This window comes from Trifolium pratense, linkage group LG1, assembly GCF_020283565.1.
Source record: "Trifolium pratense cultivar HEN17-A07 linkage group LG1, ARS_RC_1.1, whole genome shotgun sequence".
NCBI classification, from domain to species: Eukaryota; Viridiplantae; Streptophyta; class Magnoliopsida; order Fabales; family Fabaceae; genus Trifolium; species Trifolium pratense.
Window position 1 is genome coordinate 34,949,748 of NC_060059.1, and position 15,787 is coordinate 34,965,534.

Genomic DNA, 15,787 nt, shown 5'->3' on the forward strand with positions numbered 1-15,787 from the left:
AGCAGCCCATGGTTGTTGTCCCCAATACTCCCACGGTGGGTAAGGAGCCCACTGATATGGTTTTTGTTGTTGCTGCCACAGACGATTTTGTCCACCATATTGAGGTCCTCTACCGTGGTTGTTGCCTCCACGACCTCGTCCTCTGTTGCCTCCATTCTTTCCTCGGTTATTGTTGCGGTTTTGGTTGCGTTTCTGTCCGTTGTTGTTTCGATTTGCTGAGATGGAATTGTTTCCATAACTGGATGCATCAGTGTTGGTGGTGAGAAGGGTTGTGCCTGCAGCGTTTGCGGCGATTGCTGCTTGTTTAGTTTTGCGGGTTTCTTCAAGTATTAACTTGGACCGTGCTTCGTAAAAAAGCGGCAAAGGATCACTCTGTTGAATGAGTGTAGCAACACCATCATAGTTCTCATTTAGACCCGCAATTAATTGAAGAACTTGTCTGTGTTCTGAAACCGGTGAACCAACGCTGGCTAGTTGGTCGGCAAGCATCTTGAGTTCTTGGCAATACGCCGAGATGTTGGGAAACTCATCCATGCTGAGATTGGCGAATTGGTTTTCCAGGTACACAGCCCGAGAATTCTTATTATCCTGAAAAATGGTTTCCAATCGCTCCCATGCTTGCTGTGCAGTTGAATTCGGTTTCAAGATGGTGTGCAAAAGATCGGTAGAAATCGTACCGTAAATCCATTGAAGGACAATCGCATCCAAGCGTGACCAGAGTTTGGGATCACTCTCGACAGGCTGTTCTTTTTCTTTTTCTTTCTCGGATGCGGTTTTGGAAGTTTCGACAGCGGTATCGTTTGGCTTCGACACCGGCGGTGGGATAATGTGGTCGATGACTTCATATGCGCGGCAATGGATTTTGAATAGCTCTGCCCAGGAAGGATAATGGCTCTTTTCCATCTCTAGAGTGATGGAGATGAAGTTTTTTATATTTGTGACAGCAAGAGCAGGGTGGAATGGTTTATCAGTTTTGTTGGCCATTGTTAATGGAAAAAAAAAATTGAACACAGGGGCTAGGGTTTGGACTAGACTCGTGATACCATGTAAGTGAATATTGCTGCGTGTCCTTTCCATTCATGTTTGGAGAATATATATACATCAGTACATGACACATATATGGCTTATGATTTGCTGTCATGATATGCTGTCATTAAGGTAATGTTAATGTACAATGATTTACATGCTAATAATATGTAATTCTAATAATAATAATAATAATGAGATATATATTGTTTCCATATTCTAACAGTAATCTGATATGAACAAAAGACGAACAACAATATTCCTACATCAAACATCAATAACAACCAAGCCTTATTAAGTGAAGTAGACTACTTGGATCAAACAACACCATATCCTACATCAAACTTCATATGAATATAACAGCAGTATTATACTTTATACCAATCTGTGAGATATTGCATACATGTTTCAAACTAGCAGCGACCGCGTACTATGCCACAACCCTAGACAAAAAACGAGGTCACCAATCCACTATCAAATATCAACTATAGTGCTCGAAAACTGTCCGCTTTATCTAGTCTTGCTGTTCCTGAGCTTGATGACTCGCCCATTGCCTCAGGAGATGCTGCAGTGTGTTGTGCTTCTCTATTAAGTAGAGAAGTTGACATACCCGAAATCTCCTGAAAATGATTATAATAACTATGTCAGGTTGGAGAGCATGCATCAATGAGAATATTAACACGTTAGTTTTTAAGATAATCCCTTCATCTTCCATATAGCCTGATGTTCCTAATGAGAAAATAACAGAGAATTTTGTCTCAAACCTTCATCAAATGTAACCTCAAATCACATGGCCGGGTCCTATATCCAACCCTTGCCATCACAAATTTTGAATAATTGTACAATGTGTCGGCAGCAGCTTCCTTTTTCACTTCTAGCTGAAACCAAATTCATTACTTTCACATAAATGATTCTCAGAGAGAATATAAATAATCCCACAGAGACAATAAGTAATAACACTGAACTTATTGAAAGCCTATAAAAGAAGGAAACAAAAAATTGTTCTCTCAAAACCACAGGTTTCTGACATTTGTTTTGTCAAGGGATATTGTATGAAATTTGGCGTCAAACAAAACCTATATATGATGGTCCGACCATTAACAAATATTACAAGAAATGTTCTTAATATTAAACTGCTAGTATTGTAAGGAGAGTAGGAGACAGTATTTGCATATCCTCAGTTATTGGCTACAAAAATTTACTCTTGCCTACATATATCTTTGTAAATCGAGAAAATTAGTCAAAACTATAGGAGTGCTAGAGAGGAAATTTCCTGTAAAAAATAGATTAAGGGAGAAGAAGCAGGCCGGCGCAACATAAGTTGAGCCTAAGGCAACAAATGCAAAAGTAAGGCCTCCTTGCTATTTACGCAAACACAAGGTATCACGATAGTCAAGAAAAAGAATCCATGAGACCTTAGTGTAACTTCCGCAACATGAATAAGTCATGTTGATTAACATGAAAAGATACCGATTAACAACTACTAGTCGTCTTAATCAAACTTATAAGCATTTTAAGACACATTAACGATTACTAGTCCTCAATTGGATATTCTAATTTCTAAGTTGTTTCCGGTTTTCTAGTCAATAACATTTTTTCTGTCAAATAACCTAGTGGCTAGACACTCACACACACACTTAGGTTATAATGAGAAGTGGAGAATCGCGGGTTCAAATCCAGTTCCCCCCACATATCAACATCTCTGCAGCTACCAACTGAGTTATACTTACCGACCTATTGAATGGGATTTTAGTACCAATGCAAAAAATTAACATTAATTCTGAATGATACGTTGTCAATCTGTCATAATCATGATGTAAATTAACTCAGCAAAATATTGAACTGAAATTCTTTCATAATTCACTATTAATAAACAGAATTAAACCTTGATTCTTCCTATTAAAATATAAATCAACAACAGAATTTGAAGTCATTAAACCTTAAATAATTAATCCAAATCAGATCACATATTCAAAGTGGATTTGAACTATCAGAAACGTAACCAACGCTAGACCTTATGAATATGCAGGAAGATAAATACACAAGTCAAAAATGGATTAAGGCTGAAAATTGAAAAAGGGGAAGAAATTGGAGAATTGAAGGGTTTGATAATAATAGTAATAAACCTCTTGATCTTCTTTCATGATTTGGTAACTGTGTGTGTCAGAAAGTCAGAAACCAACCACCGCCAAATGGTTTGTTTCGATCTCTCCCGTTCTTCTTCTGATGTGTTTATTTAGATGACGGTGATGGAGGAGGACAAATATGAAGCCATTTTTTATGTCAATTATTATTATTATGGATTTAAATGTTTTTTAAAATAATGGAACTTTTTTTTTTAACATTGAAAATTATTATTAGTAAGCATCTAATTATTAAAAATATTTAGCATTTGACTTTAATAATAAATATTAGACTTGTCACGTGAGTTTAATTCAGTTGACAAAAACATTACATTATCATTATATATGCATGATACCCTATTTTACAAGTGCATGTGATGCAACGTTTTCATTTTCACTTAGACGCATTTGAAATAACTTATTTTTAAGCTTATGCAAATAAACAAGTTTTTATGTATTATTATAAATTTGTCAAGATAGTTTATGAAAAAATAACTTATAAAAATACAAGTTTCGTTAATGGGAACTTTTTTTTTTAATCAAACAAACTTACTGCATTTCATTAACTACTAAATGTTCAATACATAAGGGAATATTCTCAAATCTATGGAAGCTAGACCAAGAATTGGCCGCCCTAGCAAGAGTATGAGCAACCGAATTTGCTTGCCTCCTAACAAACTTAACCTCAAAGTTTAGAAAAGACGACATAAAACTAATAATATCATGAACAATTGACAGAAACTCAGAATTGTCTCTACGCTTCATATGAATAGCCTCTACCAACACCCTCGAGTCACTTTCAAATTGAATTCGATCAAGTCCTCTATGTCTAGCTTCTTCCATTGCTAAAAGTAAAGCACATGCTTCTCCCTCTACAGAAGACATCACTGTTTGCTGTCATTGTGTCATACCAGCTATGACTTGACCCCTATTATTGCGAAAGTTATAAACTTATTTATTGCATAAGTTGTTTTGCTTAAACTCAAAAATAAATTATTTCAAACGGGACCTTAGTATTAAAATATAAAAAAATGAAAATACCAATGCAACTTTAAATGTTGTACACAAAGTATATTTTTTTTTTTACTAAACAAAGAAATATTTTAAAATGTAAAATACTTAATTATATTTTCATTTACTTAAAATCTATGAAATTTTCGAAGATTTTGACATTAAAAAAAAACAACTATTTTTATGATTTCATCACAGACGTAATATTAAAATCTTTAATGTTACAAGACTTATTCGATAGCACGGGTCAAACGTTTAGTTAGTCAATACTTTACGGCAGCCAAATATTTAGTTAAAATAAGATATAGAAAGGACAATCTTTTTTAACCAAAGATTTAAATTACATGTTAAGCTTAATGGTTGTGCTAATATGAATTGTGATCATAGTTCTACGGTGAAATTATGAGCAATGTCCTTGCTCAACTTAAGTCGTGTTATTTGGCTGATTTGAAGGGTACACATGGTTGGTCCTTCCCTTGTTTGAAATTGTTAAAATAATGAGATTGAGTTGATTTATTTTTTTTTATAATGAGATTGAGTTGATTAAAAAATAAAGGAGGGAATGACTTTAATTTTATCTTATTATTATTTATCCCTTCATACCAAGTGAAAGTGTTGTCTTTTCCCTTTTCTCCTCCAAATCCCATTTCCAAACCTTCGAATTATTTGTTTATTTTTCTTACTGGAGGTACCATGATTTGTTAAGTATATCATTTTTTATATCAGAATATTTAAAATCTAACTAAATGTTTTAATAACAAATTTATAAACAAAGCATAGGCATGCAATTTTTAAAATTGAACTCCAATGGCAAACTTGAATGATACTAACATGCAATTGAACTGAGAAAGACTACATGACATAGCCCAAAAAACAATAAAAATAAGTCATTTTTAAGTTAGTCCAACACTCAACAAGAACAACAATTCACGAGCTAAACAAATATAGAAAAACAGCAGTTCTTGTGTAGCATCAGCAGCTCTCTTTTGTGTTTCAATCTCAGATATGATGGCAAATTATAGATTACAATAAGTAGAGCCAACACCTATGCTTTGGATAATACAAAACGAAAAAAAGCTAGAATCATGTATCCTTAGGAGGAGCTTTCTTTGCAGCCTCAGCAGCTGCTTTCTCTGCTTCGATCTCAGCAACAATAGCGTCAATTTCAGCTTCCTCCAATTGACGAAGTCCATCCTCCTTGGTCATCACTGCAACTTCAATGTTCTTTCCTCCACTTTCAACAACCTTATTACAAAAATGGTGCATAAGATTTGTGCTTCTGTCTTATTCAATGATAATATTCTACAAAAGAAAAAGCTATGTGTCTGTATTGTATGGCAAATTTTGGCATTAATGAATCATAGTTTTTTTCGACAGATAATGAATCATAGTTTTTTTCGACAGATAATGAATCATAGATTAAACACGGGTAATAGTGAATAAGATTTATGCTTTAATCTTACACAATGATAATAGTTTACAAAACAAAATGCTATATATGTCTTGTATTGTATGGCAAGTTTACTATATCAACTATTTGTTATGTTCATTTGTACACAACATTACTGTGTCAATCAAGAATCAGAAAGCGGCGAGACCACATTGTGGGGAACTTAATGCTATAAAGGCCCGGCCATAGCAGGATTTAAGGAATGGAAAGACCACATTGTGGTCAACTGTTGGAAGCACTTTACTTTATATGCACATTAAGTTAATATCACAACTCATTAAACTAGGGGAAAAGTCGAACTCAGATTAAGAATATGAATATCTTTCTAACACGGGTAATTTACCCTAAACTTCCTCCTAATTTGCAGTCAAATGATTATGTTAAGGACTCTCCCAATGCATTTAATTAGCAAAGTGAAAACATAAACAACTGAAGAGACTCTTAAAAGTTCACCTAAAGTACCAGGTCATTGACAGCATTAGAAGAGTAAAAGACATACACATGCTATGAGCAGAGAATGACAGCACCAATATTTACTAGCAAGGAAAAAAAAATGATGTTGCACAAGTTGCAACTAATAACTTAACTAAGTGATAGACTCGCGTATTCCTTTTTTCACAAACACTAAAGAACAAATTAACTCACCTCAAGCAAAGCCCGAATGGCCAATTTAACAGTCTCTTGCCCAGATGTTTCTTTGAAGTTCTTTTCAAGAAACTCACGGATTGAATTAGAGTTTCTTCCGGTAGCATTGGCTTTCCATGCTGAGAATGTACCAGAAGGGTCGGTTTGGTAGAGAGAGGGTGAGCCAGTGTAAGGATCAAAGCCGACGATCAAGGTGGAAAGGCCAAAGGGCCGGACACCGCCACTCTGTGTATACTTCTGCTGAAGACCTGCAATATATCGAGTAATATACTCAACGGTGCAGGGATCCTCTACTGTCAGCCTGTGGCTTTGGCATTCAACCCGGGCACGGTTTATAAGGACTCGTGCATCAGCTTTTAATCCAGCACAGGCAAGGGCAATGTGATTGTCAAGATTAACAATCTTCCTCACCGATCTGCACAACAAAAGCAAAACAACTGTAAAAAACCTCAATAGCACCTCTATAAAATAAGAAATATTACCAAAAAAATGTAACAATTCTAAAACAAAACAGCTTCTCATATAATCTAAAATTAGTTTCAGCATCTCAAATTTTTAAAAATTTCTCTCATATAATAATAGATTATAAATACCTACAAGCTAGTAAGAGCTTTTTGCAAAATGAAAATCTAAATGCACAATCCAAACTAGATCTAAATACACAATAGAAATTTCAAATCCCTATTTCTTTTCACTTTCTAAAAAGGAACTAACAAGATTTACGAAATTCACATCAACATAAAAAATCATTCATAATCAGATTGCAGTAATTGGATGAAACATCGCTTGCACCTAAGCAACGGATCATTATTTATCATTCACATCATAAATCACAGAACTACAACACTTAAAAGCATAGAGGTCTCAGAATTAAATTAAATGTACAAAACAGTGTCATTCAAGTGACAATCACGCTTTAAACCCTAGAATCCTAAACCTAGCATCTGCATCTAATTCAAACCTAATCGAAGGACAATAATTTCAAATTATTATTGATTGCATGAATTGAAATTGAAATAGTGTGAAACCTAACCTAGAGTCTTGGAGTTTCGCAGTGGACTTCTTTTCGACGCCGAGAACAACGTTATCGGTACCGCGAACACCGACGGCGGCGTTACCTTTACGAACAGCTTCGAGAGCGTATTCTACTTGGAAGAGATGACCGTCGGGAGAGAAGACTGTGATTGCACGATCGTACCTCGCCATTTTGATCTTGTTTCTATTCTACCTTCTGATTCTGATTCAAACAAAGCTATGCAGAGTGATGTGAAGTTCTTTTTTTTTTATTTTATAAATAAACTTTTATTTTCGCGTTCAACTCCTGCTTGGCCAACAAGAAGAAGTTCTTGTTGGGCCGTTGGGCTTTTCTTATTAAGACATACTTTACTAATATTTAAGACAATTGCTATTCGCCCCCTTCATTGCTTAAAGCCTCCGAATTTTCAAATCTATGGGAAACATCATGTTCATGTCTCATTAACTCTACTACAACTCCATTTCCATATATCTTTTTCTCTCATTGAACACATCATAACTCAAGAGACTTTCTTTAAATTTACTTCTCTTTTTCTCTCTCATGTTTGATGATGGATGTGTAACAATTGAGAAAATTCCAATGGAGGGAATACATTCTCCATAAGAGGTATACAATAATCTCCTGTAAGAATGATAATATGGTGACTCATTTTAACCGGTTTTTAGTAAGTTATCCATATCCAAATTTGGTTATAAAAAAACGGATATATATATATATATATATATATATATATATATATATATATATATATAAGTTTTAACTAAATTCATATTTTGGTTTGTGTGTCTGATCTATTGAATTTTACTTTATTTCTTGATTGTGATTTGTGGTTTAGGGTTTGTATAATCTATTAAGCATCTAGGTTGAATTTTATTATATTTCATTTGTTCTAGAATCAATGAATGATTGTTTTGAATTGAAAAAGTTATGTTTTTTTTTTTTTTTGAAAAAATAAGAATTGTGCATTTTTATACTGATAAAAAAATAAATTGTTTTTATTCACAAAAAAAAGTTAATGAAAGAGCTACTTTTTTCTAAAGAGAATGAGTTTGCTTTAGTGGCCTAATCTATTATTTTTTGTCTAACCAGCGTGGGTTCAAACCTCATTATGCATATTAAATTCAACTTTTTCTATAGAAAAAATGAAAATTTGTGCATGTTAGAATCGATAATAAGACAATAAAAACAATAAGTATCAACATCCACTGGACTATCTTATCCAATTGATACTTAAACTCGCAAATCTTAATTAAGGTGACAAAATCCAAGATGTTGTGCTTTCCAGAAAAAACATTGACCTTTTCTTTTTGTTTGTTGACAGCTTGGATTGAATAACTGATTTTGAAGTCTAAAGTAGCACTACCCTAAGCGTATTTATTTAAACTTGTATCTTCTAAGTTAGTTTTCAATGGATTTGGATTCTCTCCAATTTTTTCTCTCAAATTTTCTCTCTAATTATTTTTGTGTCTTTCTCTCTCATATGAAGAGAGAGAAATTAATAATAAAAAATAAACAAGTAATGATGAGAGAGAAAGACACATAAAAATAATTGGAGAGTGAATTGGAGAGAAAAAATTGGAGAGGATCCAAATCCGTTTTCAATAGGTATGTCAATTATCTTCACATTTTGGAGGTTAAGAAATTGTGTTGAGCTCTTTTCTAAAAAACGTGACTAATTGATTTATGCTATTTAGTTCAATGCAATTCCTAATCCTATTTGTTACTGTAGTTTTTAAAACTTTCAGTAGTTATATTATGGTAAAATTACCCCTAAGCAATTTGTTAGTAGATTAATTGATTAGTTATTGAAATGCTCTATGCCTTTTTATTATCTTTCTTTAACTATGAAAATGTTGATAATTCTCTTGCACGTTTATTTTACATGGCAGATTGAATTATGTGGGATCAAAGGTTGACTCCAATAAAAAGTTAAAATTTAATATTTGTGGTTGATTGTGTAGGATTATCATTGATTTTGCACTATTGAGCCAATATACCACAAGTGGTGACCATAGTATTTTTAATTTTGATGGACAATAAATGTTAGGGTGCTAGAACTAATATCACAGTGGCAAAACATGAGAATGAAGGAAAGGATGGAAATGCTCTAAGTACTTGGGCTCCTAAAATAAACTTGGACCATGTCAATATATATGACAATTTGTAGGAGCAGATTTAGTATTTTGTTTAATTTTAAAAACATGTCACTGTGCAAATTTATAGCTTATTGTCAATTGGCTTTATATTCAGAGTTTAGACTCCAAATCATTTCTCTTATTTATCATGTCAGAAAACAATTTTATAAGATATTTTATATTACAGTCTCAAATAATTATAAAGTATTTTATTTTTAATTCAAAAAAGGTTTTTCCCCGTGACTTGCACGAGTATACACACTAGTTATATTAATAATAAACTTAAAAAAAAAAATAATAACAACTTAAAAAAGATAATAATCATAAATTCTTTTGTTTAGGTTACTTATATTGTGTTTTCATTATAAAAAAAGGACATTTCTTATTTTAAGAATTCTATCAAAATTGTGTTTGACTCTACTTCTTTTTAAAAAAAGTAGAGAAATAGAAAATAAGTAGGTGACGTTCAGGATACACACACAACAATATTTGTGTACCATACCCAAAAGTAACGCCAGCTATTGATTTATAATTTTAAATTTCAATGGTAATAATTCTAAAAGGGTAACTTGTTGCAAGAAGTAGATAATAGTTTTCTGGTTAAGAACAGTACAAGACTTTCTTTTTTGACCCTAACATATTGTCATATTGATGTTTCTTGAATCTTGTCACAAGAAAGGTATAGAAAATTATACTCTAATTAAATGCATTTTATAATTTAAAAAACGTGCATTTTCTTTAAATGTTGAATTTTACCAAATATTAAGATGAATTCTTCTGTACACATATTATGCGGATATGTACCTGTATATTTGTTAAGGTGAATTATTCTGATTGATTTATAAATAGTATTTATTAATTTTTCTCTACTAAATATTATAGTGTACCAGTGCATTCACCTAAGTCGTGTACCGTATCAACATAATATGTGTACCAGAGTGTTCAAAATAATTTAATACTCCTTCCGATCGTTTTTATAAGGAACAATTTAAAAAAATCACACAGATCAAATAAATACATTGTAAATAGTTATTTTTATTTAATATCCTATAAATTTAAATGTATTCCTTGAATACCTCTATTTAATCATTTACTTTTAAGATTCTCTCTCATAATGAATAATAGCACAAATGAAATTAAACATTGTTATTATCATATAATAATAACGGTCAATTCTATGGTGAAAGACTTCATTAAGTCTTTCACTGTGCACAAGTTATGAGCACTACTATACCTAATACGAATTTTAAAAAATCGACCGTTGAATTGAAAGTTTATATTATACATATCATCTATGAATTTTTTCAATATTTTAAAAAATCATTTGATGTGTTATTGAGACCCAAAAAGATTAACGGTATTCAATAAAAATCCATAAACCACTAATATTGATGGGTATCAATAACATATTAAATGATTTTTAAAAAAATTGAAAAAATTCCGGATTATTGCAAAAAATAATCTGAGATGGGTATCAATAATAAATCCATAAACCTCTAATCTTAATGGGTATCAATAATATTTAAATGAAAACAAACTTAATAATGAAAACAATAATAAAAATAGTCTTCAATAGGAATCGAAGCGTGATTATTGCAAAAAAAAATCGGATTTTTTTTCAAACGTAGGTTTCAACATTTTTTCCTAAAAGTTCATTTAATCTAATTTTGCATATTGAAAAAAATCTTCTTTTTACAGTTAATAGTTTTATTAAAAATGTGTTTAGCCAAACTTTTAATTAAAAAATTTAAAAAACCGGATCAAACGGTACCAAGAGATGTATTGCTTCTTCGATCTTCGTATCAAATTATATAACGTACAACTCAATTAAAAAAAATACAACAACTCAAACCCATGTACTATATTAATCAAGTGTTGTAAAAAAACCTGTTGTCTGTTGTTTACGTGAAAAAAGTGGTAAACAACCGCTAGTTTGAGTATTTTACACTCGCAAGACCGACTAGAAATCTTAGAACAATCTTATTCTTATTATTTCAGAAAACGTTTGAATGTTCATTAAAGTTTAACAAACATTTATGGTTTTTTGGTTTGTTTTTGTAAAGAAAAGTAAATACACTGCTATTCGAATCGCCTCGAGATAACAGAGTTTAATGCGAGAAATTAAAGACAGAAATCATAAACTTGCAGAAAAGGTAAATTGCATTGAATATAAATGACAATTACAATAAAGATGGTTCATAACACACATACATTCTTCTTGTCGAATTCCGTTCGTTCTAAGCTTGAGTACTTGGAATTTTTAAGAAAGAATTTGTATCTTAATGTTTGCGACCCCTGCTTTCTAAACAAAAAAGTTATTTATACTTGTATGATGAAGTAACTGTTATTGATCATTTGGACGCTCCAAAATCCATCTCGCTGCACCCATGATGCCCACGTTCTCAGCTTCGCTTCTTTCGCGCGCTCACTTCAAATGAGAGATTTGGGCTGATAGTTTAGGTCAAATCTCGAAGGCCCACTTCTGCGAACTTCCTTTTCGACGTCCTGAGTTTGTGACTTACGAATTTCTTTCATTCGACAAGGCTTTTCGAATCTGCAAATACAACTTGAATAAAAGACACTTCGATTTACTCGAACGTTAGCCCTGGAAATCATCAATTCAAGCAATTAATTCTTTGCTTTGGTATCCATATATTGGTTGGACTAACCAGTTTCATTAAAATAAACCAATACCAAATTTATGCCCAACATTAGTATAAAATTGCCATTGATTATTTTTTATTTTATTTTTTATAATACCATTGATTGATTTTAAGTCTTGTACTGTTGTCGGTATAAAATTGAATCCCGTTGCCTTATTTTAATTTGTGAAAGATAATCCCATACTTTTTACTCCAAGTTATTATATAGAAATATAGAATCTTTGCCATTAAAATTTTGAAGGATAAATCAATGGCTACTGTTATATTTTGGTGTTATCATTTGTGTATCCTAAATGCCACCATTTAAAGGTTTAGGTTGCTAATACACACCGTCAATTGACATTCTTATTGTTTTTATTGTCATATGTTCGATTCTAACATGCACAATTTTTCATTTTTTCTATAAAAAAGTCGAATTTAATATGCATAATGAGGTTCGAACCTACACCGATTGGACAAAAAATAATAGCTTAAGCCACTAAAGCAAACTCAACATGCGTTTGACACTACTTATTTGGTGGCATTTAGGATCAAATGAATCATTGTTTTTAATTCAATAAAAAATAGAATTTGAGGATAGAAATGTAATTTTGTTAGTGTTTCTTTTCACTTTTCCATTTTTCCCCACATCATTGTTAGCTTGAAATTGACAAAAAAAAAAATCCTATTCCCCCTTCGGCTTCTTGGGATTTAATAAAATTAAAGGTTAAATATGTTTTTACTTCCTATAGTTTCGCAGAATTATATTTTTAGTCTTTGAATATTTTTTTCACACTCTTTAGTCCCTGAAGTTTTTTCAGTTAGTGTTTTTAGTCCATACCTTTAATCAAACTTTTGTATACTTTCACATTTTTGAACGGTTCTTTGTATTCGTGTTTATAATATTATAAGAACATATCCGATAAAATTTAGAATTTTTTAACATAAGATAAATTATTTATGAATTTTTATGTGCAAAAAACTACAAAATTCATATTTAATTCATCTCTTGTTAAAAAAAAAATTAAACTTTTGTAAGAGAGATTCATATAATGTATTAAACATGACCGCAGAAAAAAAAAATTCAAATGATGTGCACGAGTTGATTAAAATGTAGAGACTAAAAATTTTGACTCAAAAAACTTCAAGGGTCTAAAAAGTGCAAAAAAAATCTTCATAGACTAAAAGCAAAATTCTGGGAAACTATAGGAAGAAAAACATATTTAATCCATTTTTTTTTGGCTAAAATGCAATTTTGGCGCCCCAAGTTTTCTAATTGCTTGATTTTGGCCCTCCACATTTTACAGAGTGAGAGGGGTACAACAGTTTGTCCTAATTTTAATTTCTTTTTAACGTGACCTTCTGTCCTAATTTTAATTTTTTTTATATAAATAATAAACTTTTTATATTGTCCAAAAAAATTAAGACACGTGTATAAAATACCATGTCAGCAGATTTTTGGTCAAAATAGTCAAGATGGACCATAAAATGCAAAAGGGGGTAAACATAGATGGCTAAATTCAAGCATTTCAAACTAGGAAACTACGGGTGCCAAAATCAAACAATTATGAAATTTGGGGAAAAAAAAATTCTAATAAAGATATAGATGGTTATAATGTTGGATCTTAAAGTTAAGTAAATTAATTAACAAGAACAAGAAAGAGAAACAACAACAAACTTGTTATCTTCATTTACTGTTCGTGACGGTGCTTGAGAGCAAGAGATGAAATGATGGGTGTATGACAAATATATATATGATGCACAAGTAATTTTATAAACCCACAAAAGGCATTTTAGTAATTTTCTTTTGGGGGGTGAATCATGGTCCACCTCAGCTCATTTCTAATTCTGCCACTAATTGTTGTTATATATTTTTTTTCGGGAACCTTCATGATTGATAAGAAATTTTCATCGTTGTTAGCAATGACCAATATCTATAGAACATATAACGTGAATTTTCCTCTTCAACCGAATATTCACAATACGCATGAGACTAAAATCATACCCCTAACGACATTCTTAAGAGGACCAATTCTTGTTGGACGGGATAATTAGCATGATTTGCAAAAAACAACAAGGAATTGGACAAGACGATTCTTGTTGCCTGAGACGAGACTGGACGAATTAGGAGTTAAGAGACTTTTGACGAAAGCTAAAAAATTTATTCATCACTAAATTATAATTTATGAAACACAGACACTCTTCGGATTAGCCGTCTTGTGTCGGACACGACACCCACACTTAAGATTACATTTAATGATGTTATTTTTTCAAATCATTATTGATGTCGACGTATGAGTGTGTATATCGTGTCTCATGCCCGTGTTTATATTTGTACTTCATAAATTACAATTGTTAAAATTTTATTTTGTATCGTTGTATCGTATATCATATATTGTATTGTCCAGTTTTTCAAGTGTCCCAATTAAATTTTACTTGCGTTAATGTATATATATTATTGAACCAAAAAAAAAAAGTGATTGCATGAGGTTCTCAGTCTCACCACCCAACATGGGAAGAGGGGCATATTAGTCCTTATAAAAAAATACCAACGCCACATGGGAGTCATAATGATTAGCATCCTCTATTTCCGCTTGGCTGAATCACTACTATAACCGTATCTTTTTGCACCACTACCATAACAAATTTTCATTTTCCTACTTCCTCACCAAGCTTCCTAGTACGAAGACTATAACCGTATGGTTTTGCATTCCGTTAAACTTTATTTTTTTTATAATCAAAGCATTCCGTTAAACTTGATTTCACAAGAAAAATATAGATCTAGTTTGGTTTTTAACTCATTTCCATTACTACTGAAATATTCATTTGATTTTGGAATCTGATTCAGTTGTTGTAAGTCTCTCGTGTTGAAGTTTTCATTTTGTAACTTGCTGCTGATTCAGTTGTTGTAACTTGCTGCTGTTTGTTATTGAAGTTTTGGTGCACAAATGAAATTGCACGCTATACATTTCACACGTTTTTTGTTCTGTATGGTAATAGGAAGAAGAAGAAGAAGAATTGTTTAACAGTTTTTTGGAATGTTTGAAATTTACTTGCTCTGTTTGACTCTGTTTCTTTCTGGCAGTCTCAAAAATGGATGCTCAACAAGTTAATGCATTGAAGCAAGGGATGGTGCGGTATGGTAATGAAAGTAACAAATGGATCAGAATCATAGTTGACCCGGAGCTAAACCTTGAAAACTTTTCTTCTGAGCAACTTTCGGTAACTCTATTTTAACCCAGTTTAATCCCACAATGCTGGTTTAACTCATTTGGTTATTATATGTTGATTAAATTAGCAGTCTCATTTCTAAATTAATCAGTTGGTTTTAAATTGCGGTGTGATTTTATTTCACGTGTACGGTTGTATTGTAAGTGCATTAGAAGATGCATTGAACGTTTTCGCCAACATTCGTTAAAATTTTCTCAAAAAAAAAAAAATTTATGGATTTCAACTCCTAATTTGGCTGGATTGTAGGGTGAGGGCTCAATTTAGTCCCTCACCGGTGAATCCACTCCTAATTTGTATCAAATCTAATTAAAAATCTTACTTCTAACAATCTTTCAACCGTGTATTTTAAGCGCATTCAAGTTACTTCATCCATACCACAATTTATGTCACTTTACCACTTTTAAACATATTATGAAATATAATTAATGTTGTGTTATTATATGTTGATTAAATTAGCAGTCCCATTTCTAAATTAACTAGTTGGTTTT

The 15,787-nt window shown here is 31.9% G+C and overlaps 2 protein-coding genes across 2 annotated transcripts; both read right to left on the reverse strand.

Moving 5' to 3' along the window:
• Positions 1 to 1,197: 1,197 nt before the first annotated feature.
• Positions 1,198 to 3,310, reverse strand: LOC123923807. The gene is made up of 3 exons (XM_045976544.1): positions 3,153 to 3,310; positions 1,791 to 1,904; positions 1,198 to 1,646 (listed from the first exon to the last, which is right to left on the reverse strand). Exons 1-3 carry the CDS (start codon positions 3,168 to 3,170, stop codon positions 1,512 to 1,514), a joined length of 267 nt encoding a protein of 88 aa, XP_045832500.1. The 5' UTR covers positions 3,171 to 3,310; the 3' UTR covers positions 1,198 to 1,511.
• A 1,693-nt stretch (positions 3,311 to 5,003) lies between these two features.
• LOC123923772 (proteasome subunit alpha type-7) lies at positions 5,004 to 7,560 on the reverse strand. Its single transcript, XM_045976510.1, has 3 exons — positions 7,289 to 7,560; positions 6,256 to 6,670; positions 5,004 to 5,405 (listed from the first exon to the last, which is right to left on the reverse strand). Exons 1-3 carry the CDS (start codon positions 7,459 to 7,461, stop codon positions 5,244 to 5,246), a joined length of 750 nt encoding a protein of 249 aa, XP_045832466.1. The 5' UTR covers positions 7,462 to 7,560; the 3' UTR covers positions 5,004 to 5,243.
• Positions 7,561 to 15,787: the final 8,227 nt, after the last annotated feature.

Bases quoted from the DNA above. Each gene is read 5' to 3' on its own strand.
- LOC123923772 (XM_045976510.1), bottom strand. From the start codon at position 7,461: ATGGCGAGGTACGATCGTGCAATCACAGTCTTCTCTCCCGACGGTCAT. The intron at 6,671-7,288 runs GTTAGGTTTCAC...TTTGTTGTGCAG, and splicing joins GCGAAACTCCAAGACTCTAG to ATCGGTGAGGAAGATTGTTA. The intron at 5,406-6,255 runs GTGAGTTAATTT...TTTTGTAATAAG, and splicing joins CCATTCGGGCTTTGCTTGAG to GTTGTTGAAAGTGGAGGAAA.
- LOC123923807 (XM_045976544.1), bottom strand. The intron at 1,647-1,790 runs GTTTGAGACAAA...AATCATTTTCAG, and splicing joins TGAGGTTACATTTGATGAAG to GAGATTTCGGGTATGTCAAC.